We start from the raw sequence: 27414 nt of genomic DNA, 5'->3' as shown, positions 1-27414 counted from the left end.
TAGTTCATGCCCTTCATACATTTCCATTTTTTCTATTGGAGTAGCTTGTTTCTCTTGATCTTTTTAAAGAGTACTATTTTATTAAAAATATTTTTTTCTTCAGCTTGTTTGCCTTTCTACTATGTTTGTGTTTTTTGACATCCACAAATGTAGTCATATCTATATTATCTAATTCTCACAAGTGGATACTATTCATAATTTAACAGGTGATTTGAAGAAAGTCCCATTTAATTCCAGTCTATACACTCTGTCAATTACTAGACCAGTGGTTGGTTCTCAAAATGTCCCCAGACAGCAGCATCAGCCACACCTGGGAAATACAAATGTTAGAAATGCAAATTCTCAAGCCTCAGCCCAGACCAACCAAGTCAGACACTCTGAGGGTGGGGCTCAGCAATCCAGTTTATCCCAAGGCCTCCAGATAATGCTGATGCAACCTTAAGTTTGATATCCATTGCACCACACTATCCTTTCTTCTAGGTTTCTAGTGTAAGTGACTACACTAGGTAAAATAAGGTAAAAAGATAAATAAGGATGTGCAGCTACTAGGAAAAGGTAGAACTCTGGGGAGTGGTAAAGAAGCACTTATACTGCCCCAAGGTGTATGTCCTGAATATCTTCTGCTCCACTTGACAGCTTCTCCACTATATATCCCAGGAGGCTGCCCGCCATGGACTGCACTAGTGGCCTCATCCCTCGCACTCTGGTCTCCAGAGGTGGCTGGAGGCCAGGGAGGAGTGAGGTTGTGATACTTACATCCTCAGTCCCCTTCCTCCTGGGATGCCATGAGTTGGCTGCATCTCCTAACCCAAGGCCATGGATCTGGCAGGTGGCCCTTTATCTCAGATTCTGGTGACCCCTTCCTTTCTTGACTCATTTGTTGTTAGGAGCCTCAGGGCTCTACACTATCCCTAATATTCCTTTATTAAACTCTCTTTAACTACCCAGCTTGAGGGTGCTGTTTCCTCTAGGATCTTGTTTTATAGAGCCTACAAGTCCATTCAAGTCCCCTCTTTTCCTAATTTCCTCTACTTTTAGTCATTTGCAGTTTGTTTGTTTGTAAAGTCCCTGGAATCCATCAAAATCTTTGCTGCTTCAGGACCTTTGCCTGAGGATCCTCTGCTTAAAACACTCTTCCTCCTATGCTTTGCCTGGATGACTGCTGCTCATGCTTCCTGTCTCAGTTTAAATGTCCTTTTCTCCCAGAGGCCTTCATAGATCTTCCTCCAAATTAAGTACCCGCAGTTATTCTCCATCATATACCCTGCTTTTGTCTTTCACAGTACACATTTCAATTTGTAGTTTTATACTTATTTGTGTTCATTTGTTCAGTATCTGTCTTTCTCATTGGTCTGTGACCTCTATGAGGGTAAGGCCCATGTCTGCTTTGTTTACATTTATAAACCTTAGCACTTATCACACAGCCTGGCACATGGTAGGTACTGGATAAATCCATAATGAATGAATGATTCATAGTGCAGTCTACTCACCATCCTTCAATAGTCATTCCAGCTCCTGCAAACAGCAGCTTTTATAACTGGATGGTGGGCAAATCACTAGCCAGTGCAACAAAGCCCAAGAACAAATTTAGCCCACCAATACCCTCTCAGACACAACTACTCTCCATTTCTCATCTCACCCCACTCCACCCAAGTAAGAATGAAACAAGGAGGAAATGCGCTGGCTATAAGACTCAAAGACAAGCTGCAAAGTTGTTATAAACCTAGGTGGGAGAAGGAGCAAAGCAGCTCATCTGTATAACCTTGGTGAGATGACTGCCCAGACGCTATTCATGTGCACAAAAGAATGGCTTCCCCGGGGAAATGTCAACAACTGATACCCACATTCTGGTCTCCCACATCTGGATATGCTAGTGTTTACTTAGCCATTCTCTTATTTCGACAGATACTTAATGAAAGTCTAATGAACCTGTTATGGTGTGCACAAAGGTAACAGCCACTGTGCCTGCTGTTAAGACCTTTAAAAGGAGCTATGTGAGAAAGAGTTATGAAAACAACTATTATGCAGGGTAAAAATATTATAAATAGCCTACACACAGGAGCACAGGGGACAAAGGATAAGGGACACCTAATCCTGTGGAAGGCTTCACTTAGAAGGCAGCACTGAAGTAAGGCTTGACGCATGAGGTAGATGCTTGTTAGGCAACAGGAGAGGGAGGGTGTTCCAGGAGAAAAGAACCACGTGGAAAGGCATTGGAGAGGGTTACAGGTTTATTCTTGGAATGTGGAGTGCAAGTAAGAAGTGGTGGAAGTAGAGTAAGGACAGGAAAGCCAGTCAGAATTAAGTCACAAAGGACCTTGCAGCGGGGCTTAGGAAATTACCTATGGGCAATGGTCAACCAGAGCATTTACAAGCCCAAGAGCAGCTTTGGGTTTGCCTTTGTTCATTATGTTGGCAGTGTGGAAGACCCAGTGAAGTGATTAGTCAGAGGCAAGGAGACAAAAATAGAGGCTAAAGGCTAAGAAAAGAGGGAAAAGGTGAGTACCTGTACCAGGGCAGAGGCAGTGCCAATGTGAGATCTACTGGAGGTCCTCAGGAGCCACAGGTCCCGGGGTGCTACAGTAGAGGTAAGTGTGAGCAATGACTAGGATAGAGCTCCTCTTTTTGCCTTGGGCAATTGGCCAGTTTACCAGAAGTAGCAGGCCTAACGGGAACCATGAAATCAGCTTTTAACCAGTGGATCGTGGGGAGTGTGCAGGACACCCTGCCGATAGGGGCCTGGGGGTTTTGAGCGGGATCTGGGTTAGAGATTTCTGGTCACTGGCATGGGTGAGATCGCAGAGTTGAATGGGAAAACGACAAATCTAGAGAAGAACAAAAGTAACACTGCCTGTGAAACCAGTGTTAGCTTTCCAGTTTTTCTCCCTTCTCAGATTGGACCAGGGAAAGAACACTTTTCATTTCCCAGAGGCTCAGGAGAGACCAGCGTGCAGACAGGCTTCGTCAGAGTTCAAACTGACGGAGGGCCAGGCCCACCCACCGGCGAGGGTAAGCGCACCCGTACCTCCAGTTCCACTTCGCTTGAAAATCCTGACTCCCGCCGCTCCGGGCCGGAAGTCCCCCGACAGCCCCTTCAACCGCTCAGCTTACTGCCTCTTCGCCCACGCCCCACGGCTGGGCGCTGCGCTTTGACGTAATCACGGCGCGCCCTTCCACCCTCATCCTCTGGTCGCCCAGACCACGCCCCGTGGCTCGGCGCGGCGCTTTGGCGTATTCGCCTCGCGGTCTCCCGCCCCGGGGTGTTCAAGCTGGGCGAGCGGACCGCGCTTCGGCCCTACGGCTGGAGCCCGCACGCTCCCTGTCGCTTTCCCTGCCATCATGTTCCCGGCCGTCTCCTCTCCGCGGACCCCGGGGCCCGGGGCCCGAAGAGGCCCGCTGGGCGGAGTAGGGCCGAGCTCCACGCCCCGGGCGACGAGCAGGAAGGGTCTGTCCATGGGGTCTGCAGTCAGCTCCCCGGTGCTTTTCTCGCCGGTCGGCCGGCGGAGCTCGCTGAGCTCTCGGTAAGTGATTGTCCCCGGTTGGGTCCGGCGATTCACAGGCTCTTGGGCCTCGGCGGACCTAATATGGTAGTGACTCCCGAAGCCCTCGGGACCGGGGGCGGCTGGGGGCAATGTCAAAATATTGGAAAATAGACCTTCGCCACCCTTGCAGATTATTTCAGCTTCATTTTGACTAATTCATCAATTGAGTCTTCGCTTTGCACTTTTTATGGAATTACCTTTGTGTAGAGGTGAAGAACAAACTGGATTTGAATCAGTGGTTACCTGCCTCCCTCATACTACCCCTGTGATCTGATGTAAGTCACTCATGATGCTCTTCATCAGTGAAATGGCGATAATATCTGACCTGGGCCTGCTTGACTAAGGCCAAAGGAGTCAATATGAAATGCCACGACGCAGACATAAAGTAATGGTGAGACTGAGGACCTCCATCCCTGGAAAATCATTGTATAATATCTAACATACTAACTGCCATTGATATCTCCTAATTGGTAATTATAAAGGGCTTTTAGCTACAAAATTTAACTTTGTAGCTAAATTAATAGGGAAAAGGCTTTCCATAAGCAGTGAGATAAGAATAGTTTTGTTACCAAATAAAAACGTGGCTCAGCAGTCCACATCACAAGTAGAATCATGGTCCACATCCTCCCTTTCATAAGTAATCTGGAACTTTAGAAGAAAGTTATAGTTTCTGAGTAGTTTCCTCTGAATTCATAGATCAAAAATGAATTTTTCCCCGCATGAGAACGGTAATATTGGGTCTTGAACTTACAGTTAAAATTTATGTATAAAATTCTATAATACTTTAAAGGAGAAATGATTTTTAAAGAATACACTATCCTTTTGCATTTTGAAAAGTGCTCTTCAAAGTATTCATCTTGTCAATGTTTTCTACTCCTTTGAGAAAAGACAGAATAAAAGTCATACTTTAATGGTTTTTTTTTTAACCTCTTTTTACCTTCTGGTGATGATTTAAAGAAAACCCCTTGTTATAATACTCTGTCAGGAAACAAAGCTCCATACCACTCTCTATGTGCATCTTATCGTTTAATCCTCATGATGAGAGATAAAATAACTTTTATACTGGTAACTTTACGGTACTTTTCTGAATGTTAAGATGAAGGTGAGAAGGAAATATAATTTCTACTGCTTTATCTGCTGTTGAAGACCAGGTAACAGCAGATACTCATGACCCTGTTTAATTTCTTGCTTGGTTATACAGATCTGGTACAGTCTTATAATCTAGAACTGATGGCAGCTTAAAAGTAATCTAACCTGAGCCAGCCCTGATGGCCTGGTGGTTAAAATTCGGCGCTTTTACCGCTTTCATGGCCTGGGTTCGGTTCCCCTTGGCAGAACCACACTATACTGTGGCAGTGGCTCACATAGAAGAACTAGAAGGACTGGGGTTTTGGGGAGGGGAAAAAAAGGAGGAAGATGAAAAATACATTTACTTACACAATATATGTGAGCCAGAGCTTTTTTTCACTGTTACAACTCACCTTTCTTCTTGTTTATCAAAGATCTCTTTATTGTGAAATATGTATACATAAAAATTAGGATAATGGAAAATTTTAAGTTATGAGTGAAGTAATATGATCTCTTCTCTTTAGAGGAACACCTACACGAGTATTCCCACACCACTCTGTAACTGAGTGTGTAAACTATGATGTAAAAACGTTTGGATCTTCACTTCCTGTTAAAATCATGGAAGCCCTAACATTGGCTGAAGGTGGGTATCCTTTTCCATTTGCCTCTGTTAGCAGTTCAAAATAAAGCCTAAGTCTAGCCTGGAGATTAAAACTTGTGCTTTCTGTGGCATACCTTCACCTAAATGGGGAGAAAGGTAACCTATTTGGTTTTTCACCATAATGGAGAAATTTAATAAATTTGAGAAGCAAAATGAGTTCATTCTAGCACAGTTAAATTAAATCTTTAATGGTTGTAAATACTGCATATGCAAAACTCAGTCCAATTTAAAAAGGTAATTGAATATATGAAATTTAGCTTTTAAAAAAACCCAAAAAATTAGTGCCTCACATTATTTGGTTTAATAATGCAGTAAAATCAAGTCTTAGCTCCATTTCTGAATCCTGTGTAGTATCCCAGGGACTGTATGCACAAATTAATGCTGTTATCAACGTGGTGTACCTTTAGAAGATTCTGTTGGCAGAGAATTAGAGTGGAAATTTGGAAGATACAGTCAGCAGAAGCTTCATAAAAATGACATTAAGGATGAGGGGTTGGGTGACGAAGAGCAAAGTTCAGAGCATCCTCAGTGATCTCCCTAAATCATTTTTATTAAGGATTCAATTCTAGATCTTTGTGATTTTTCTGTAACAATGTTTTTCAAATTGCAGATAGTAACTGAAGTCAGTTTAGTGGTTCATAACCAGCATTGGAAAAAAAGTGAAATAGAATGCAAAAATATCAGAATGGATCTCATATCATAATGTTAAGTAACTTTTGTTTGTTTTGTTTAAATTGTATGAATGCATCATGATGTAAAGTGTATTTCATGCTGTGAATGACAGTCAAAAAAGTTTAAAGTATTGCATTCTAGAAGAAGGCTTATTTTTCATCAACTTGAACTTGCCCATCTTGCCTGTAAGTCCTTGGGAGTTTCAGGGACACTTGTTTTCAGACAACTAAATTTCGCTAATCTCTGTCATGCATGTTCCTGTTTTAAATTTATATAATATATATTATATATAGATTTTTTCCCTCTAAAAATTTCAGCTTAAATTGCATTTAAACCTTTTATGTTAATAACAAATAGTACACAGCCTCAGAGGAGAGAGCCCCTAGAAATCAGGATGTGTGAACTGAAGAGGTGCGTAAACTTGAAGAACTCTGCCCACATGGAAACCTAGCAAGTGCTGTGTGTCCTCAAGGGTTTACCAGTAGAGGATTTGGACCTGCTGTAGTGCTTTCAGGAAAAGAAAATACTGCATAGATATTTCAGTTCATCAAGAAGCCCACACTTAGCCTAGGAATGATTTGATATTTTAGTTTGTATATTACTGATGCCTTTTTTTCGCCCCTCTACCCTGCCTTTAAGCAAAGAGCAACGCTCAAATTAATTAAATTTCCTGGACTGTTAACACATTATAGAGGTTTACCACTAGTGCTTATGACAGCAATATACTAATTTAGTTTTGTCACCTAATATGGAATGCAACCATTTATGTCTCCATAAAATGAAGTAATTTTTCATACTTTCAAAGAGCTCTTATTTGAAAACCATGTTGTTTTGAAAGAACATGATTTTTCCTTGAAATGTTTTATATATTTAATGAGGGTTTATTGTTTGTGTTGCTTTATCAAAATAAAATTATGAATATTACTAAACATTATAGAAAGTAAGATCTTTTTATAACAAAAATTGAGAAATAGTAAACTTAAGCCCAAAATATACTTTTTTCCCTTTAGATATGTTTCTAAAAGTGTTTATCAAAGTTAAATAGATCTCTTGTTTTGGATATTAATAAATCTTGAATTATTCAAGAGTATTTTTTGCTGAGTAGTAATCTTTTTTGTGTGTGGTGATTACATTTTTTGGTGAAGAATGTGGCAGTAAAGATGATTTTGGTATGAGGAAATTTTTTTAAGTTTTTCTTATTTGTTCTTTGAGAATAATTATGCATCTCCTTTTCTTCTTTAGTTGATGATCAGCTGACTGTCCACATAGATGAAGGTGGATGGGCTTGTCTGGTCTGCAAAGAGAAACTCATTATTTGGAAGATTGCTCTGTCACCTATTACTAAGGTAATGGCTCTTCAGAGAGCTGGAAGGAGATAGAGGAGAGGGTTACCAATTGTCTCTTAATTTTTACCCTAAATTTTTAGAGCTGTTGGAGGATAGTAATCTGAATCTACTTCAGCATCAGGGATTTGCATTTTCATAGTGATACGACATACTGAGCATGCATACATATTTGTGTATTGGGAAAAAGTTTTCACCTTTTTAATAATCTTAAACCAGATCCATGTTATTTATATTTAATAAAATTAGAGACATTAAAATTTTTGATGAATGTCATCCTAATCAGATGGCCTAATGAAGTCTAAGACTAAATGCCATCCACGTAAGCTGATGAACTGAGTTTATTTCTAAGAAAATAGGACTGTGTTTCACTGAATCTACAGGGAAAAAATAAATTGGGAAAAAATAATAAGAATTTTTACAATTGCTAGTTTAATTTTCAGTTGTCAGTATCTCACACAGGGATGTCTAGTAACTTATCCTCAGCAACCTCTCTCTGTCTGTTCCAGATCAGGCACACTCTCTTGCACCACTCACTACTCACTCGGCCATTGTTCCATTGGAACCTGGGACTCCTGCTTACATAAGCTCCTCATGTCTACTGGCTTCTGTACTGCTGTACTTCTGTACTGCTACTGCCTATAATATACTTGTGGTTAGGAGCATAGGTGAGGGAGAAGTCCTGGGGGCATCGTGAATTAGCAGAGGAAGCCTGATATTCGACTGAGTCTAAGAAATATTTTTCTAGGCAACTTGGTATAATTACTCTATAGTCATGCAGATTTTGAATATCAAATAAAAAGTCAAGACTGGGGCCAGCCTGGTGGCTTAGTGGTTAAGTTTGCATGCTCTGATTCTGTAGCCTGGGGTTTGCGGGTTTGGATCCCAGGAGCAGACCTACACACTGCGTCAAGCCATGCTGTGGCGGCATCCCAAATACAACATAGAGGAAGATTGGCACAGATGTTAGCTCAGGAACAATCTTCCTCACACACACACAAAAAGTCAAGACTAGAATGGGAAAATTCCTTAGGAAGCCTACACACTTGTCTTAGTCTGGGAAGAGATTGGACTAGTTGATATTCAGGGTCTGGTCTAGCTCTTAAGTTTTCCTGATTCTATATCTCTTAAAATGTTTTGTTTTAAAATTACTGAAATCCATGATGAAAACATGATCAAAAAGATATGAGAAGAAAGAATGTTTATAGAATGGAATTTCCAGCAGTGAATCAGAATTTAAAATACACAGATAAAGGAAATAGTGAAGTTAGATGCATATTCAAAAATTGGATTTGAGGGGACTGGTCTGGTGGCATAGTGGTTAAGTTCAGTGTGCTCTGCTTCAGTGGCCTGGGTTCATGGGTTTGGATCCTGGGCCTGGACCTATACCACTCATCAAGCCATGCTGTGGCACCAACCCACATACAAAATAGAGGAAGATGGGCACAGATCTTAGCTCAGGGCCACTCTTCCTCAAGCAAAAAGAGGAAGATTTGCAACAGGTGTTAGCTTAGGGCCAATCTTCCTCACAGAAAAAGAAAAATTTGATGTGAAAGATTGTTTGTTTGGTTTGCTCTGTAGTTATCTGTTTGCAAAGAACTTCAGCTGCCACCTAGTGATTTCCACTGGAGTGCTGACTTGGTGGCTCTCTCTTACTCTGCTGCTTCAGGTGAAGCACCTTCTACTCAGGTAGGTGACTTAAAGCTTATTGAAATACATATTTTTTTAAATAAGGGAGTTCTAAAGTTGGAGGAATCATCAACCAAATTCTGAGATAGATCTATAAAGCTATAGGAATCAAGACACTGTGGTATTGCAAAGAGCTGGACACATAGGGCAGTGGAACTGAGTAAAGAGCACAGATAGAGACCCACACAAAGGTGGCCCTTTGATCTGACAGAGGTGCAAAAGCAATTCAGTAGAGTACGAATAGTCTTTTCAGTAAATGGTTTTGGAACCATTGGTCATCCTCATGCAAAAATAAATAAATAAATTTCCCCCTAAACTTCATACATTATACAAAGATTAACTCAAAGTGGATCATAGATCTAAATGTAAAACATAAAACTATAAAGCTTTTAGAAGAAAACAGGAGAAAATCATCATGACCTGGGGATAGGCAGAGCGTTCTTGGAAATCACTGAAGGCGTGATTCATAAAAGAAAAAAATGGATAAATTGGATTTCATTAAAATTAAAAACTTAGCTTTGCTAAAGACACTGGAAAATGAAGAGACAAGCCACAGACTGGAGAAAATATTTGTAAATCGTATATCCAACAAAGGACTTGTATCCAGAGCATAAAAAGAACTCTCAAAGCTTAATAAGAAAACACCCAACCCAATTCAAAAGCAAAGCGTAGGACTTGAACAGACACTTTACCAAGGAGTATATAAGGATGTCAAATAAACACATGAAGAGATGTTCACATCATTAGCCATCAGGGAAATGCAAATTAAAACAACAGTGAGATACCACTACACACCTATTACAATGGCTAAAATAAAAAGCACTGACACTACCAAGTGCTAGCAAGGATGTGGAGCATACATTGCTGATGGGAATGCAAAATGGTACAGCTGCTTGATTTTCACTTTCTTAGAAAGTTAAAATATACTTACCGTATCACCCAACTATTCCATTCCTGGCTATTTACCTTAGAGAAATTAAAATTTATGTTCATGCAAAAAACAGTACATGAATATCATAGCAGCTTTATTTGTGATAGCTGACAGTAGAAACAACCCAAACATCCTTTATCAAGTGATTGGGTAAACAAACTGGTTCATCCATAGAATGGAACACTACTCAGCAGTAAAAAGGAATGAATTCCTGATACATGGAGCAACCTGGATGAATCTGAGAGTCATTATGCTAAGTGAGATAAGCCAGTGTCAAAGGTTACATGCTATATGATTTCATTTGACATTCTTGGAAAGTCAAAACTATAGTGATAGAAGAAGTGGTTGCCAGGAGTTAGGGTGGGGGAAGGGTATGGCTGTAAAGGGATGGCATTAGGGAGTTTTGGGGGCCAATGGAATTGTTCTGTATCCTTGTTGTGGTGATAGTTACATGAATACTATACATGTGTTAAAATTTATAGAACTGTACCACAAAAGTCAATTTTACTGTATGATAATCTTTCAAATATAAAAAAGGCATTTTTATTTCTGATTTTTGTTAAATAGTAAATTGCCCCAGTTTCTTTATATCAGTGTTATTAGACTCCCAGTTTTTGGGTCTTTCTTTTCTTGTGATTGCTGAGTGTTATGATTTTTTTCCAGGCTGTTGCTGTCATGGTTGCCACCAGAGAAGGATCCATCCGCTATTGGCCAAGCCTTGCTGGTGAAGACAGCTACACAGAGACTACTGTAGATTTGGGAGGTGATAAGACTTACAGTTTTCTAACAGCAGTGCAGGTATACAATGGATGTTCTTTTATGTTTATTAGAAAGGTGTGATTTGGCTTGGAAGTGGGATTTGAATGAGTAAAAATGTGGGGTTTTATACGGACCATACAGTCCAGGGAGGGATCAAAAAGAGACAAGAGAAGAATGTAAGCATCTTGGATTTGAACAGTTAGACAAAGGGAAGACCTTTTCATAGGACTCTAAAATAGCAATATTGGATAGTAACCTATGTTTCAGAAACATTTTAAGAGACTAACTTAGCTCTTCGACACTGAAGAATGGTTTGCTAATATATAATCTGCAGATTTACCCACGAAGTGGAATCTGATACTTGATTTGTTGAACCTGCAATACTGTGAAGCTGTAATTTAAAAATCAGAATTAAAAAAAACATGCAGCTAAAAAAAACCGCAACGAAAGTTTTTCTGTGTAGAGTTAATAATGTTAAGTGAATGGATTTGTAAGTAAATTTGTTTTAATAAAAAGCACTTCCATTTTTTATTCTTTTAGATTTCTTTTAAGCTACAGATGATTTTTCTCTGTATCAAAAGCATTTTGTGTTAATTTTCTTTATCTTAGTGTTAGGTGCTTAATTAATCTCACAATATTTGTTCACAGGGAGGAAGTTTTATTTTGTCCTCTTCGGGAAACCAGCTGATTCGGCTGATACCTGAAAGCTTAGGAAAGATTCATCAGCATATCGTGCCTCAGGGGCAAGGCATGCTTTCAGGAATTGGTCGGAAGGTTTCTTCTCTTTTGGGAATTTTATCTCCTAGTAGTGATCTCATAGTAAGTTGTTAAAATAACTTTGTTTTACATGCTTGTTTCTTAGTGAAATCAGTGAGTTGGAAGTTTCCTATGAAGTTGGTATAGCCTCTGTATGAACAGTAGTGTACATGATATAAAACTTTTGATCTTTCAGTGAAGCATATTTATTATAATGATCAAAGGAGTTCATGCTAACCCTCTCTCATACCCTGTAACATTAATATTCTTAAATCACATAGATTATCTTATAAGTACATTCCTTGAATTAAAACTGTCAGGTAAAATTTTAAATGTGTTGAGGGACTAATTTTGCTTTCTAGACTTAACCAAAAGGATGTTCTGCACTTGTATGACTCCAGCTATCTGTGTGGATGACTCAAATCTAGGTTTGTTGGCTGGGCTTTCACCTCCAGCTTGGCAGTAGTGAGGAGAGGAGGATGGGGATTAACATTTATGGAACATCTACCCTCTGCTCGGTGCTCCGTATTTGTTATCTCATGTAGTTATTATGATGACCTATAATATAGAAAGCTTTCTCTCCAATTTGCAGATGAGCAAATGGCCTCAGTGAGGCTAAGTAAACTGCCCAAGGTTACAGAACTACTCAATGGCAGATTAGTGCCCAGGCTTGTTTGAATTGAAAGCATATCCTCTTTTTACTGTGCTGTTTCCCTCTTGTAGCTATCATCTGCTTCCTTGAATTATCTTTGAACCTAAAACTTAATAAATTTGTTAACAAATTTGCTAAAATCAAATTGATCATTTTCCCTCTTCTCTCCTGTTAACTATGCACTTAACCTACAAAACTTGTTTCTCTTTTGACCTGTTTCTGTTAATGGTACTGTCCCCTTTTTTGGTGACCCAGGTATAAAACCTTGATATTTTATTTTTGGTATCTTCCTCTCCTTCTGTAGGAAATAAGTTATTTACCAGGTACTGTAGGTTTGACTTCACGTCTCATTTCCATCCCCATCTTCTGCTTCCATTGTTATGCCCTAATCTACACTGTGGGTAAGTTTCCCCTAAGCTCTCATTGCCATTTCACTCACTGTTGGCCCCTTCTATCCTATTAGTGGCCAGAGTCACAGTGACAGGAGAAATGGGGACAATTAGGTTTTAACTCAAAACAATCTTATATACTCAGCTTAAAAACACACCTATACTTCATAAGCAAGTGTATACTTAAAAGGCAAAATAACACACACCATGTATACTAACTACAACCCTGCCAGATTCGTTTTCCTGTAACATAGCTCCTGTGTTCAAAAGCCATTGGTAATATCTCCCTTGCTTATTAGGTTTACAGACTCACATTCAAGACTTCTGTGTGTCTCTAATTTTTCATTTGAGCTTTATTTTTGTTTCTTTTTTAGTTATAATCTACATTTCACTTTAACAGGACTACTTCTTCTCTGAAGACCCTATAACTTTCCTACCTCAAAATCTGCTCTTCCCAGGCCTTCTGCCTTTATGCTTCTGCCTATGGAAATCCTACCTTGCTGTCAAAGTCTATTTCAAGATCACTCCTTCCTTTGAATCCTGGATGAAGAATTCTGATAGGATTACTATTCAAATAGTCATAAAATATATGAAATGTGAATTGCATAGAAAAATACTTCATTAAGATAGGAACTTAATAATCTATAAATTTGACTTTTTTTCTTTTCTCCATACAGCTTTCAGGTGTCCTTTGGGATAGAGAGAGATCAAGCTTTTATAGCCTGACAAGTTCAAACATCAGTAAATGGGAATTAGATGATTCTTCAGAAAAACAAGCACATAGTTGGGATATAAATAGAGCACTGAAGGAAAACATTACTGATGCTATTTGGGTAAGGAACAATAATAATCATCTCTAATTTATATCTATGGTTATATGAGAATGCTAATTTCTTTAGTTATTTTATTTATTAGAACACATTTTGGTATAATACACTAACAGTTTTTAGCTATCAGATAAACAGAAATGGGGTGTTGAATCTTTAGAAATATTGGAACTTCCTGATTTTCTTAATTTTTAAAATGCATACATATTCATTCAGTAAGTGAGCTACTGTGGATGAGGCGCTTTAATAGGTGTTGGGGATACAAAGGTGAAAAAAAATGATTCCTATATTCAAAGAGCTTCTGTTATTGGTATTTTCACATAGGGATCTGAAAGTAACTATGAAGCTATTAAAGAAGGAGTCAACATTCGGTATTTGGATTTGAAACAAAACTGGTAAGCAAGTAATTTGTGGTAAAAAATATAGGTGGTTGTTTGGAAAAATAATTGATGTTTATTATAAAGTGATGAGCAGTCTTGTTATCTGTTCTTCTAATGCTATCTTATACTATTACACCTTACTAAGTGGTTTCTGTTCTTTCTCTAGAGATGTAGTTCATTTGAGAACTTCTCAATCTTCAGCTGTTATGTCTTTACAGTAGTTGTCTGCCCTAGTTAGAGATGCAGCTTTTGTGCTCTCACAGCTGAACCTTCTTTTTCTTCGCTGCTAAGAGATGCCTTCCTCGCGGCTGTGGATGCTCCATCTTGTCATCTTTCTCCTCTCCTTGGAGATACTGAGCACAATTCTCCAGCCCTTTTTCTGTTGCTGAATGAGTTTTTAGTAAGCCTCTGTTCGTGGCTATATTGAGTAAAGGAAGGACGGGATGAGGTTTTGTCTTGGAAGTGCAATAGAACTCAATCATGGTTTGTATTCAGAGTGAATTTCCTCTTGTAAACAGTGCTCTAACTGATGCTTAAGATTCCAGGTTAGTGTGATAAAGCTAATTTACTGCATGTTATTATTTAGCTTTAACACCAAAGGTCATATGGAACTTAAAAACCATTTGTAACATGGTTTCTATGTGAAAGTTCATAATGGGTGCAAATATATGACTTGTATTCCTTCAAAACACAATTTACCAGGAGCTAATGACTATTTTTACGTGTTGTAGAGTAATTTAGTTTAGTAGAACAAATTCTACCTGTTTCTTGGAAGGATGTTGTGATTCTGCTGTATAATTTTTCTCTCTCAGGCTTTTGAGACTAGCAGTAGGATCCTTCTTTACAGTTCCTGAAAAACCTTATATAAACTATCAAAAAGGTAAAAGTAATAGTATGCATTTAATTTCCATAAACAGTGCAATTAAATACAGTTTACCTGTTTTAGTTTATCTTTACAGACTTTTAGAAATTTAGAGTTGCTGCTCGAGCACAGCCTAGAAGCTGTGGGCATATGATGTGGACATTTTTTCACATACATTTTTCTGAATGGAGACATGAGTTGAGAACAAAGAAGAGAAACATGCTTAGGAATTGCTATACTGGGTCAGACCCAGCGTTGCTCTCCCCAGTGATGTAACACTAACAAGATTCTTGTGAGACACAGCTCTCCCCACCTTTTGTCCAAATTGTCCAGTTGTCACTCTCTTATATCCTTGAAATCTAATGACTCATACAGAGTGTTCCACGTCTGGATGGATTTCTTCTATTTAAGAATGGTGAGGGCCAGCCTGGTGGCATAGTGGTTAAGTTCGTGTGCTCCACTTCAGCGGCCTGGGGTTCATAGGTTCAGGTCCTAGGCATGGACCTAGACACTGCTCATCAAGCCATGCTGTGGCAGTGTCCCACATACAAAATAGAGGAATATTGGCACAGATGTTAGTTCAGGGTGAATCTTCCTCAAGCAGAAAGAGAAAGATTGGCAATGGATGTTGGCTCAGGGCCAGTCTTCCTCACACACACACACACACACACACACACACACACACACACACACAAAATGATATTTGTCTTCCTGATGCTCATTGATACTCATTGATTTGTTGCTCATTTTGGCCAGAGCTGCTGCTTAGGCTTATATTTTCAGTCAACAGACCTATTAATTCTTTTACTAGATTATTACTGAGACAAAACTCAGATAGCTTCATTTTAGTTGTAATGTTTGGATTTTTTAAAATCTTAAATGTATTGCCTTGTATATACTCACATAAAAATTTGTCAAATCTTTACTGATTTGCAAAATTGTGGTTATCTTCCTATCATCCTTAATACCTAAAATAGCTTTATGTTTTTTCAGACATGAAGATTTTTTTACAAAGATGTGAAATAAAACTGGTTCTTGGACTACTCTCTAAGGGATCTTATTAGATGTTTCTCCATGACTCCGTGGGCACCTCTTATTGCACAGTGATACAGTCTTTAGAGTAAGGGCAGTATAGAGTCTTACCACAGGTGTAACTAGCTGTACCTCCCTACTTATTATGGAGGGGAGACTCTCAAGACTGCATTTTCTAGGACCGAACTCAGTTCATTCTTATATGTAATGTTCTTGTACATCATCTCTTAGCTCTTTAGGTCACTGCCAGTATGTCACAAGTTTGGGCCATTATCCCTGGATTCCTTTCAAGAGTCCAAGTGAAAGTGATAAGGTTGGGGCGCTGGGGGAAGTGAACATTGGAGAAGGAAAATGAGAGCCGTGTTAGGATTACTTGATTTGAAGTGGCATGTAATTTAGTCACTAGCTTGGTTTCTTATTTTTTAGGTGTCATTAGAGGGTGCTTGCCACCCTGTTAATACTTCTGAGGCTTGAATACAAGTTGCTAATAATGCTGCTAAATGTTTTGGAAGGGTTGAGATCAGAGACCATTGAATTCTTTGTTGGGGGCAACAACTTTCATAGACTTAAGAGGAACACTTAGCTTTAAGGTGGAAAAAGGTTTATTTTCATGTATACAGCAGCTTGAAATTTCTGTAACTCATTGTTAAAATTAAAAACAAAATGTTTTTCCCCTGGACAAAAGTAAGCTTTAAAGAACAGATTAAGTCAAGGGTTGAAAATCTTTTCTGTGAAGGGCCCTAAAATAACTATTTTAGGCTTTCAGGGCTATGTGGTCTTTATTGCAACTACCCTACTCCACTCGTGGTAGCATGAAAGCATCCATAGATAATCCACATGCAAGTGGGCATGGCTACATTCCAGTAAAGCTTCATTTACAAAATTCACCTGACATGATTTGACTTGAAGGCTGTACTTTGCTAACCCCGCGTTAAATGATTTGTTGATCTTTTTCTCTTTAAATCAGATTTATTCAGGTATATTTTACATACAGTAAAATTCACTGTTTTTAGTGTGTAATTCTGTGAGTTTTGACAAATGTGTAGTCATTGAGTCATAACCATAGTCAAGATACAGAACAGTTCTATCACCCCCAAAATTCACTTGTGCCCCACCCCTCCCTCCACTTCTAGCCCCTGGCAACCATTGATGAGCTTTCCCTCCCAATAGTTTTGCCTTTTCCAGAATGCCATATAAATAGAATCATACAGTATAAAGCCTTTTGAGTCTGGCTTCTTTCACTTATCATAATGCATTTGATATTCATTTGGTAATTTCTTCCTTTTTACTCCATTATATAGATTTTATCGGGGTTTGTTTATCTATTCAGTAGTTGAAGGATTTCGTTGTTTCCAGTTTTAGGCAATTATGAATAAAGCCACTATAAGCATTTGTACACAGGTTTTTGTGTGAACATAAGTTATTTCTCTTGGGTAAATATCTAGGAGTGGGATTGCTAGATCATGTGGTAAGTGTATGCTTAACTGTATAAGAACCTGCCAAGCTATTTTCCAAAGAGGCTGTGGCTCTTTCTTTTTCAATGATTAGTGATGGGCTCCTGATTTTGGCAGCAGCATGGCACCCAGCAGACAATCCGTGTCTCATCTATTACTCTTTGGTAACAGTAGAAGATAATGGCAACCAAATGTCAGATGCAGTGACTGTGGAAGTCACTCAGTATAATCCCCCTTTTCAGGTAAGATTTCTATCTGTAAGTTAAATTACAAAGTGATAATAACATTGAGGGTTTTTTCCCCTAACCATTGCAGGGTCAAATTCTTTGAGAGATTCATCTGCAGGGCTTGGAACTATTTTAAAATAGCTAGTTTTTACACACTGCCTTTTATTTGCCCTCTCAGACTCATTCCTTTGCTCAGCCTTAGCTGAAGAGAAATGAGCGGAAGCAGCTGACAGAAGCAGTTTGTTTCTTCTACTCCAGCTCTATGAAGGGATTATCATTTCTATATTATTGAGTGAAAATAAAAATTGATGATAATTGCAGAGTGAAAAACAAGGAAGGAACTTGATAGGAATTGGGGTTTGGTTTTGAGCCCTATACATTACAGAAAATTCTCCTTTTTGCTCGAAGTGGGATATTTATAGGCAGCAGCCTTGTATACTTGTCAAAGTTCATGTAAATGATTAAAAGGCAAGCTCTCTCGTTTTAAGCTTCTTAATAGCAATTAAACATATTGTTCAATAACTGATATTCATGAGGAAAAACCTTAATAGCTGTAAATTCATTTCATTTAACTTTGTGTAGTATCTAATTAAACCCTATTCTTACTATGACTTTTTAAACTGACTATTGTAGGGAAATCTTTTAATTTGTTCCTTTATTCCAAAAAAAATAAACCTTATCATGTGTTCTGATTATGCAAGAAAAACATACTCAGTGTTAAAATTTTTTAGACAATGCAAAAGGGTATAAAGAAAACAATTCATGAATTAAAAAAAAATCGTGGAATCCCACTTTTAATGTTTTGTTGGTAAAATTGCTTCTTTAATAAGAAATAATATATCATTTTTAACACTTGCTAATTTTATCATTTAATTAGGTCTTATTTCTATTTCTGTTTCTGATTTTATATATGAATAAATTAACTCAGTTTTCTTGTGCATGATATCTTGACAGTGAAGTAAGAACCTAAATGTTTATAAGGGATCATTTATAAAGTTTTTGCTAATTTTAAAATAAATAATATAATTAGCTAATCCTTTTATTTTCTTTCCCATGTTTGTTGTAGGCTTCTAGTTAAACTCTTATCACCATTGAAATGTTTTCAAAATTTGCTAATTATGTGCAGTTCAACAAAGGATTTCTCTAATTGCTCCTTATAAACTTATTCTGTTGTATTTTATAAATCATCTCATGGGTAGTGTTTAGGTTTTCACAAAGACAACCAGTGAATTATCATTTTATGAGTTTTATGAGATAGTATTTTACAAAAATGTGAATTATAAAATAATACAAGTATTTTTGTTTCACTTGTCCTTAACTGTAATCTTAAATTTAATTTTCAGTCTGAAGACTTGATTATGTGTCGGTTGATGGTCCCAAACTTTTCAAACCAGACTGCCTACCTATATACTGAAAGTGCTGTCTATGTGTGCTCCACGGGAACTGGGAAGTTTTCTCTTCCTCGGGAGAAAATTGTCTTTAATATACAAGGTACAATAGCAGCTTTAGAAAGCGTGATTATGAACTCCTTAGTCATTCTTAGTAGTTTTTGTTCTCTTTCCATAAATGTTGCTTCATAAATGATACCTCCAAGTGTTACGGAGACATTCAGTGCCACACTTGTAGTAGCTGAAATTACAACCTTGCTGAAAAACCAAGAGGGTAGTAGAACTCCCAGAGTGTCACATTTATGGGCCAAAAATAGTAATGTTTTTCCCAGAAGAGGCCAAGAAGGAAAGAACTGACACTAAGAGAAATAATTGCTTATTCCTACTTAGTAAGAGTGACTTATTCTGACTTGATGTTCTTTAAATAAGTTTGTCCAGACCACTGGATAAGAAGAATCCCAGGTGCTAGACTCATGCAAGGGCACTGGGGTAGGGGCGGATGGCCGAGGGAGCCAGCCAGGAGTGAAAAAAAGCCAAGCAGATAGTCTAGTCAGGATGTTTATCTCAAGGAATTGGGCAGAGGCAAAATCTAGGTGAGGCAGTGGGATGGAATCTAAATTTTTCTAGTCCCAGCACAAGAACCTTGACTGTGTGCGGGTAGGATGTTATTAAGGCGCTGAGCAAGCTTAGACTTTTTTCTTTTTCCTCAATGGCTCACTCAATAAGTTAAGACAGAATTGGGCAAGAGGACTTCATCAGATTGAAAAAGCTGTTATTCTGAGTTTTGCAGAATGAATAAGTTTTTTGGCTTACCATACTCATTGTTCTCTTGCAAGGCTAGTTTTTATTGTCCTAAAGCTGAAGGGCACAGAGCCTGCTACTTCAAATAGCAACAGATTCTTGACATTTGATCTGGGATTAAAAAGCTAAGTTCAAAGTAGGAGTAATATTGTAAAGGAAAAAAACATTCTTTGTGTATCAAGATGATTTTCTGCTTAGGGTGGTAGTTTTAGGAAGCATTTTTTTCTTATGTATATTTGATTGTGTATTTTTCTTTCTTTTAGGAGATAGTATTTTGGGAGCTGGTTCCTGTGGTGGTATTCCTATCCTTTTTTCTAGAAACAGTGGATTGGTGTCTATTACTTCAAGGGAAAATGTGTCTCTGTTAGCAGAAGACCTTGAAGATTCCCTAGCATCTTCAGTTGCTGGACCAAGCAATGAGGTAACGTGGTTCCGTAAGATTTTTAATTTCTTATCAGTATATTTCCCACAAATGTTTAAAAAAATCAGGCAGTTTTAAAAAAGTTGTGATGAAAACATTAGTTCCTTTATCTCCCTCATCCCCTTTGTTCTCTTTCCCAGAAGCAATGACTTTTAAGTCTTTTAGCTGTTTCTTTTGGTATTTTTCTCCATATTTCTAAGTAATATGCATATATTTCTGTCTCCTAATTTACCCATTTTGGACATCTATTGATTTCCTATTATAGAAGATGAGGATTTGAGGTAACTTATATTCCATTCTCTGCCTTTCTCATCCCAGTGAAATTTTTTTCCATTGTAATGGCAAGGTGAATATTGTTTATGGTTGACTGAGTCAAGTAGTGTACTGATTACATTTCCTTTATTATACAACTGCATGTGATTCTTGAAGTAACAGGCTAATTTTATATTTGCTTACTTTTCTTTAATATCTGACTTAATCTTCCAGCACCCTCCAGCAGCTCTGTAAATACCTTTCAGTATACTTTTCCTCATAGTCAAATCTCTAAAAACTCTACACCTACTGTCATTTTGAAAGTTTCCTTTCCATTGCCCTCAGATCCTCTCCGGACTTGTCCCTGCACCACACACGGGTTTGCCTCGTCTCCTCTCTGCTCCGCCAGTTCCCATTCCTACCTCTGGTTTCCATCTTCATGTGTTGTAGTTGGAATCACAGATGTTTGGGTGGTTTTGTTTCTTTTTCTTCTTGTTACTCTGGGGTGATTTTTGAGAGGGAGAGTGGTAAAAACCGTCAATTTTTTTCCTGTCATCTTAATACCCAAAATACACCCTGATCCATAAGATTTTTGATAAAAATCTTTTTTTACAGGAGACTAAAAATAATTAATACTGTTTGGGGTAATTTCCATTTGAATAGTGTATGAAATATGTAGACTTTCTGTAATTTAAAATTAAAATGATTTGGTACAATTTCAACAGAAAGTAACAATTTTTTTTACCTCTTTTGTTATCTTGTGGTTTTTGTAATACTGCTATGTGTTCTGAAGCTATCTTACAGTATTCCATTTCTTTTCAATCTTTCTACATCCTTGTTTAACCTTGAAATCAACCATTATGCTTGTGATGGGTTGTATAAGAGCAAACCTATAAAAAGATTGTGTTGGTTATCATGAAATCCCAAATAATTTTGTTCACACTAGAATCTCTGAATTTTCTGTACTTTTCTATAGGACTTTGGGTGGTCATTGGTACATTTGTCTTATTTCAGTAATTATCTTAAGTGCATAGACCATTGGTATAGAAGGTGGTAAACAGTTGTGTGTCTGTGTTGTTATTTGTCCTAGGCAGGTCCAGTTTTTAGTCCAATAATTAAGAATATTTTGATACCTTCACTCCTAAATTATAGTTTCTTATTTTACAGAGTATGGTTTTTGAGACCTCTACAAAGAATGAAACCATAGCCCAGGAAGATAAAACCAGATTGCTAAAAGCTGCTTTTCTGAAATACTGCAGGTATAACAGGTTTTTAAAATTATGGCTTATTTTATGTCTGAGCACGCATTTTACTGACATATGCTACTTATTTGTTGACTGGTGGGAGAAAGTTGGAGAAATGATGCCATCAAGGAGAAACTGTTTTTCTGAGCTTTAGCACTTTAACAAATTGTTACTCTGAACTTGGTAGTCATAGGAGAGTTCCAGCTAGGCTAGGAAAAAACCATGATGTAACATACCCTCTCCATGTAATGAAAAGCTATGTACCTTTAAAAATGATGATCATGAACACAGCTTGCAAGCATCTTTTACGTAAAATGTTAAGGGAAATAAGTTGCATGCAAAGTTTTATTGGTGTTATAAAGGAATTAGTCTTGGCCTGTCACTTGGGTTTTGCTGTGTACAAAATCACCACAGAACTGGTGACATATTTACTACAGCTCATGATTCTGCTATCTGGCTGTTTGGGGCTGGGCCCAGGTGGCCATTTTACTGGTCTGGTCTGAGCTCACTCATTGGTCAGCTACCAGCTGTCCTGGCTAGACTTGCTCACATTTTAGGGGCTCTGGCTGGTCAACTCTATGTATTTCACGTGGCCTCTCCTCATCTAGCAGGCTACCCTGGCCTTGTTGACATAGCTCGGGATTCCAGAAGAGGCAGGAGAGAAAGCCTTGGTGACGAGTGCTCTTCGAGTCTCTACTTGGGTCACATTTGCTAGTCTCTACTTGGGTCACATTTGCTAATATCCCATTAGCCAGAGTGACAGGGGTGAGCCCCTAGTGGGAGGGTGCTCACAGGGAGTGTGCTAAAGGGAAGGAAATAATTATACTCAAGTCTGTCAGACTTGCTGACCTGATACTTCTGGTTTTAAGGTGAATTCAGTCATTTCAGTTTGTCCTAGACATGTATTCTGCGTATCAGATATTCTGGTGGCTTCCTTAAAAGGTATAGTAAGTTCATATTTGAATAACACTCAGGGAAATTGGGATCCAGCCCTTGCTCTGCCCCTAGTTAACTGTGTGAGTCTTTGGACAGATTGCTTAACATTTCTGGAGTTCTGTTTCTTCTTTGTGAAGCGTTCAGTGGGGTGGCAGTTGGACTGTATGAAGGATTATTAGTTTCTCTAGCAGATCTTTGTTTTGAGGAAGTATTCAGGGTTTACTGCCTCCCCCAGTTCTCAGCTCATGATCCTGTAATCCCACCCCTAGTGGTATCTGATGCGTAGTGGCTCACTCTCACTGAAGAGTTAACAGTTAGTTAGACTCTACAGTGCTTTACAGTTTTAAAATTCTGTGCCGCCTTAGTGATCTACTGAGCTTAGTTTCTTGTCCAGAAGAGGGCACCATTGGACAAGTTTTTTGGTTCCGTTTTTAAATAGTATTCTTTTAATCTTGTTCTGTTGCGTGGTGTTCAGTCTTAACTGCCAAGATTTGGATTAAAATACTATGATTTTGTCTTGCACAGGTTTATCCTTTAATTAACAATTCTGTCACATTTGTGGCATCTCACAATTAAATAATAATGGTGCAAGTCACTCTGGTTATTGTATTAGTTTCATGTGGCTACTATAACAAATTACCACAAATTGGTTGGCTTAAAACAATGGAAATTTATTGTGTCACAGTGCTGGAGGCCAGAAGTTCAAAATCAAGGTGTCAGCAGTAGGCTCTAGGGAAGAATCTGTGCTTGCCTCTCTCCTAGCTTCTGGTGTAGCTGGCAATCATTGGCATTCCTTAGCTTGTGGATGCATCACTCCAGTTGTCTCCAGTGTCAGATGGCCTTCTTTCCTGTGTCTTTCTTCACATGTCCTTCTAATAATGATACCAGTCGTTGGATTTAGGGCCCACCGTAATCCAGTATAACCTCATCATGACTGGTCATATCTGCAGAAACCTTATTTCCAAGGTCACATTCTGAGGTTCTGGGTGGACATGGATTTTGTGGCGGACACTGTTCAACCCAGGATAGTCATTTCTAAATGTTTTACAGGGGAAGATTGCTAAGCATGAAAAGGGATCCCTGACCTTAAGTCCTGAGAGTATAGTAACCTTAGGAGCAGAGTCATTGGGCCTCTAGCACAGCCTGCCTTTGACTTATCCTGTTTAGCATGGTTGAAGTACTCTGAGGTTAAGTAGTCATTTCTAGGCTGGTGTCAGCCAATTGTCTTAAAGAATTAGACTCTTCACAAATGGAATTGTGGTACCTTTAAAGCAGGATTGCTCAGCCTCATCTCTATTGACATTTGAGGCCAGGTAATTTTTTGTTGTTGGGCTGTAAAGGATATTGCAGAGTGTTTAAGCAGCATCTCTGGCTTCTTCCCACTTGATGCCAGTAGCACCCTTCCCCTCAACTTGTGACAACCAGAATTATCTTCAGACGTTGCCAAATGCTACCTGAGCAGTGAAAATTGGTAGATAGCACCCTAAAGTGTTATTTAGCTTTTTGCTAAGGTAATACTATTTTTATAGCATGGTTTCTTTGAAATTAATTTCTGTATCATTTTGATTTTCATTTTACCTAACTCAATATAAATATAAAATTTTTGGTTCATGAGAGTTTTGAGAAACTTATTCTCTTGATTAAAATGGTTAATTATTGATTGATCTTGCCATAGTCAACTTTGAATTCCCATAACTTGTAGCTAGGTTTCCAGCTTCAACCCGGCCTTTAACACTTTTGGGCGGTTTTTCTGTTTCTTAAGTCAGCTCTATCTCCTGTTCCACCAAGAGACCGTTTCAACCCTTTTCTAATCTCCACTTTCTCATTTCTCTACCTCCTCTCCTGCAGTTAGCAGATGACTCAGACTCCTATTTCACAGAGATAATAGAAGCCATCGGATAACAACTCTCTATACTTACAGCTACAGACTTACCTGCACCCAGCTACTTTCCCTCTTTCCCTCCCTGTAAAGTAGACAGAAGGGTTCTTCCTAAGACTAATCTTTTTGTCTTTGTTTTGAATGCCACTGTTTCCTGCTTCCCTTGAGACTTTGCTCTTTCAGTTCTTCCTCTCATGTATCTTTGACCTTTCTTGTGCTGGCTCCTTCTCATCAGGTGTTAATCATTTTTAATTTGCCATTTTTAAAAAAGACCTATCTTTGACTGTCCATCTTTGAGGTGCCACACCTTTTGTTTGTTCCTGTTTACAGCTGAATTACCTGAAGAGATGTCTACATTTGCTATTGTCTGCCATATTTTTCTCTCTCTCCTCCCTATGTGATCTTTTTTCCTTCTTTAGCTTCATTTACTGAAGAAATACAGATCTACCATGCTCTGGGCCATTATATACAAATGGGGAATGTTCAAAAGCAGATGTGTATTCCACAGGCACCTCTGTTGCAACATATCCAAAACTGTACTTGTCTTTGCCAAAGCTGATGCTTTCCTTTCTATCCCCCGTTACAAGTCCTGGTAATCCGTTCAGTTGTTCAGAGCAAAAACGTGGGAATTGTCCTTATACATCAGATCCAACCAATTGCCAAAACTTACCTCATATACCTTTCTTTCTCAAACCTGTCTGCTTGTCTCCTTTCTCCACTGCAGCTACTGCTAGTGGAGACCACCACATTCTCTTGCCTGGATTTTTGCGATAACTTCCTGATTGGACTTATCTCCATCCCGTCTGATACCCCATCTCAGTATTGTGGTTAGAATGATCTTTTGGAAAAATAGAACAGATTATGACACGTCCTTCTTAGTGCCTTTCCACTGTCGCTAGGATTAAGTTTAGGCTCCATAACATGGTTTTTGTACTCTGTCCTTTAACTGGTGGTGTTTCTAAGAGATCTGCCCTGGAAGCTTTCTTCTCGCTCCTCTCCCTGGGAGATCTCATCCTCCCCCCTGGCTTCAGATCTCTCCTGAGAACTTACAGGAGTAGCTTGTGCTCTCTATACTACTGTTTGCCCCTCCCCATATTCACCCCAGCCTCACTGCACCTCTTCCTTAGCCAGCAGGCCTGCACTTAGCTACCTCTTTCTCCAGGAAGTTTTCCCTGCCCTTTGGATGGTTTTGGCTTCCCTCTGTGTGCTCTGTAGCCCTCTGTTCTTTCCCTGTCATAGTATGTGTAACTGCTTGTTTAAGTGTCTGACTCCTCATGACACTGTATACTTTGAGAAGTCTCGGACTGCTTTTTAATGTCTTGTTTGTCATTCTTTCTCCGGTGCCTAGCATATTTATTATGTGTTCAACATGTATTTGTTGAATTAATGAATGCATGATAGCTGTCTCTCTTTTAAATAAATATTATTAAAAGCAGTTAACTTTTGGCTAAAATGTAGGACTTTAATGTCACAATTAACTTTTACATGGTGAGTTTTGAAAATGTTTTGCCTCCTTTAATATTTTTGTTTTCTAATTTTATTTCAGAAAAGATGTAGGTCATGCTCAGATGGTGGTTGATGAGCTGTTTTCCTCTCCCTCTGACTTGGATTCCGATCATGAACTGGACAGGGCTGTCACCCAAATCAGTGTGGACCTGGTGGATGACTACCCAGCCTCTGATCCACGATGGGCTGAGTCTGTCCCCGAGGGTGAGAGCATTCTAATTTTAATATTATGGAGTGATCTGTGTTGAGAACATTCTGGTTCTTTTATTAAAGTGTCTCTTGCAGCGTATTTTTTAGTTTCTGGAACAATTTAATATTAATTCAATATTTTTTAAAAGGTGGTAACTTTCCTTACAGTAGATTTTGAAAAGGGCTCAGAACAGATCTACATAATAGAATAGAAACTGAGGGAACACTGGATGCTCCTGGATCCTACTTGTTCTGTCTGAAGCAGATTAACTAACCCTACTTAGCTTTATCAACATTTATTTCTAAAAGGAAATTGGTGGCATAGGTAGGCATTTGGTACTTATTAGCCCCCACATTAAATAATTTTGGCATAATCACTGTATTTGGCTAATAGAAATTATACATTTCCCTGAGAGTGACAGTGAGCAAATCTGAGCATGTAGAAGTGGGGGTGTTGTCTTTCTGCCTGATGCTTTCCTGCCTGCCCTGGTGACTGTCCTCCTTACACTTCCAACACAGCCTTAGGGGCACTCTGGGGGTTCCCAAGTACTCTATGAAACTGTCTCAAACATCCATTTCTCTCCCTCATTTTCTTCTTAGCAAGTTTGCTAATCTCATTAGAGATGTAGGGAAGAAAACATCAGTGCTTACCTTCTTTCTTTGATTGTTTCTTTTGAGCTGTCAAGCTTAGAATCATATAAATGATTAAACTAATAATGACATATTTTGTGTTTTGAATAAACACAGTATGAATTGTATCAAACCCCCAAAATTTCCCTCTGAAGTTTTTAAACTCTTGGGTACTGTTATAAATAATTGCATTGAAAGGTTGGTACTTTCCTTTTGTATAGAATTTTCTTAACTTTTTATTTTAAAAACAGTAATTATTGTAAAGCCAGTACGTTGTATGTTTAAGTTTTGTTATTGTGTTTCAACAGAAGCACCTGGGTTTAGCAATACATCACTGATTATTCTTCATCAGCTAGAAGACAAGATGAAAGCCCATTCTTTCCTCATGGACTTTATCCACCAAGTAAGCATCCCAGCTGCAGTGAGCAGGGTTGGCCAGGGCACCTGGCTTTGCTGTGCCTTTTGTCAGCTCCCTTCAGGGCACTGGGAGAGCCTTTCTCTCTTATTCTGAGGTGTGGCATTAGGTGGGCCATGACTAGTGATTTCCATTTTCTGCACTGACTTGAAAGTAAATGATTCTAGGGCTGTGTGGAGCCCTGTTACTCCAAGTATAAAAGCTGCATTGGAAATAAGATTAAAAGAAAAAAATAGTGTATTTCAGCAGAAATGCTCTTTCATCTTCTCTTGTAACATGCTGTGATACCCTCTTTTTCATTCAGATTTCCTGTGCTTTTTGTGTAAAACTTTTTCATGAGTTAATTTTATATTATTAGAGATGATGACAGATTTTTATGTGTAGATTTTTAATTTTGATGTGCCATTAGAATCAAATCCTCATTTAAAGTATTCTTTTTTTAAAGAGGTATCCCCATTTATATAGAGCCTAAAATTAGAAAATGTTTTTGCTGCTAGACAGAATCGTTA

At 38.5% G+C, this 27414-nt stretch overlaps 1 protein-coding gene across 2 annotated transcripts in view; it reads left to right on the top strand.

Annotated features, from left to right (window-relative positions):
* The first annotated feature begins 3213 nt into the window (after positions 1–3213).
* NUP133 (nucleoporin 133) overlaps positions 3214–27414 on the top strand; it is a 50929-nt gene continuing 26728 nt past the window's right edge. For both annotated transcript variants that reach the window (XM_046653599.1, XM_046653598.1), the window contains exons 1-14: positions 3214–3521; positions 5135–5253; positions 7186–7289; positions 8868–8975; positions 10570–10704; positions 11314–11484; positions 13140–13295; positions 13614–13684; positions 17112–17259; positions 18588–18735; positions 19697–19854; positions 21274–21365; positions 25712–25875; positions 26799–26893. In XM_046653599.1, the coding sequence (XP_046509555.1) occupies positions 3340–3521; positions 5135–5253; positions 7186–7289; positions 8868–8975; positions 10570–10704; positions 11314–11484; positions 13140–13295; positions 13614–13684; positions 17112–17259; positions 18588–18735; positions 19697–19854; positions 21274–21365; positions 25712–25875; positions 26799–26893 (1851 nt within the window). In that variant the 5' untranslated portion in view covers positions 3214–3339. The remainder of the gene's footprint in view (positions 3522–5134; positions 5254–7185; positions 7290–8867; positions 8976–10569; positions 10705–11313; positions 11485–13139; positions 13296–13613; positions 13685–17111; positions 17260–18587; positions 18736–19696; positions 19855–21273; positions 21366–25711; positions 25876–26798; positions 26894–27414) is intronic.

The sequence above is a fragment of the Equus quagga genome, chromosome 2 (genome assembly GCF_021613505.1).
Source record: "Equus quagga isolate Etosha38 chromosome 2, UCLA_HA_Equagga_1.0, whole genome shotgun sequence".
NCBI lineage: Eukaryota > Metazoa > Chordata > Mammalia > Perissodactyla > Equidae > Equus > Equus quagga.
This window is presented reverse-complemented; position numbering and strand designations above follow the sequence as displayed.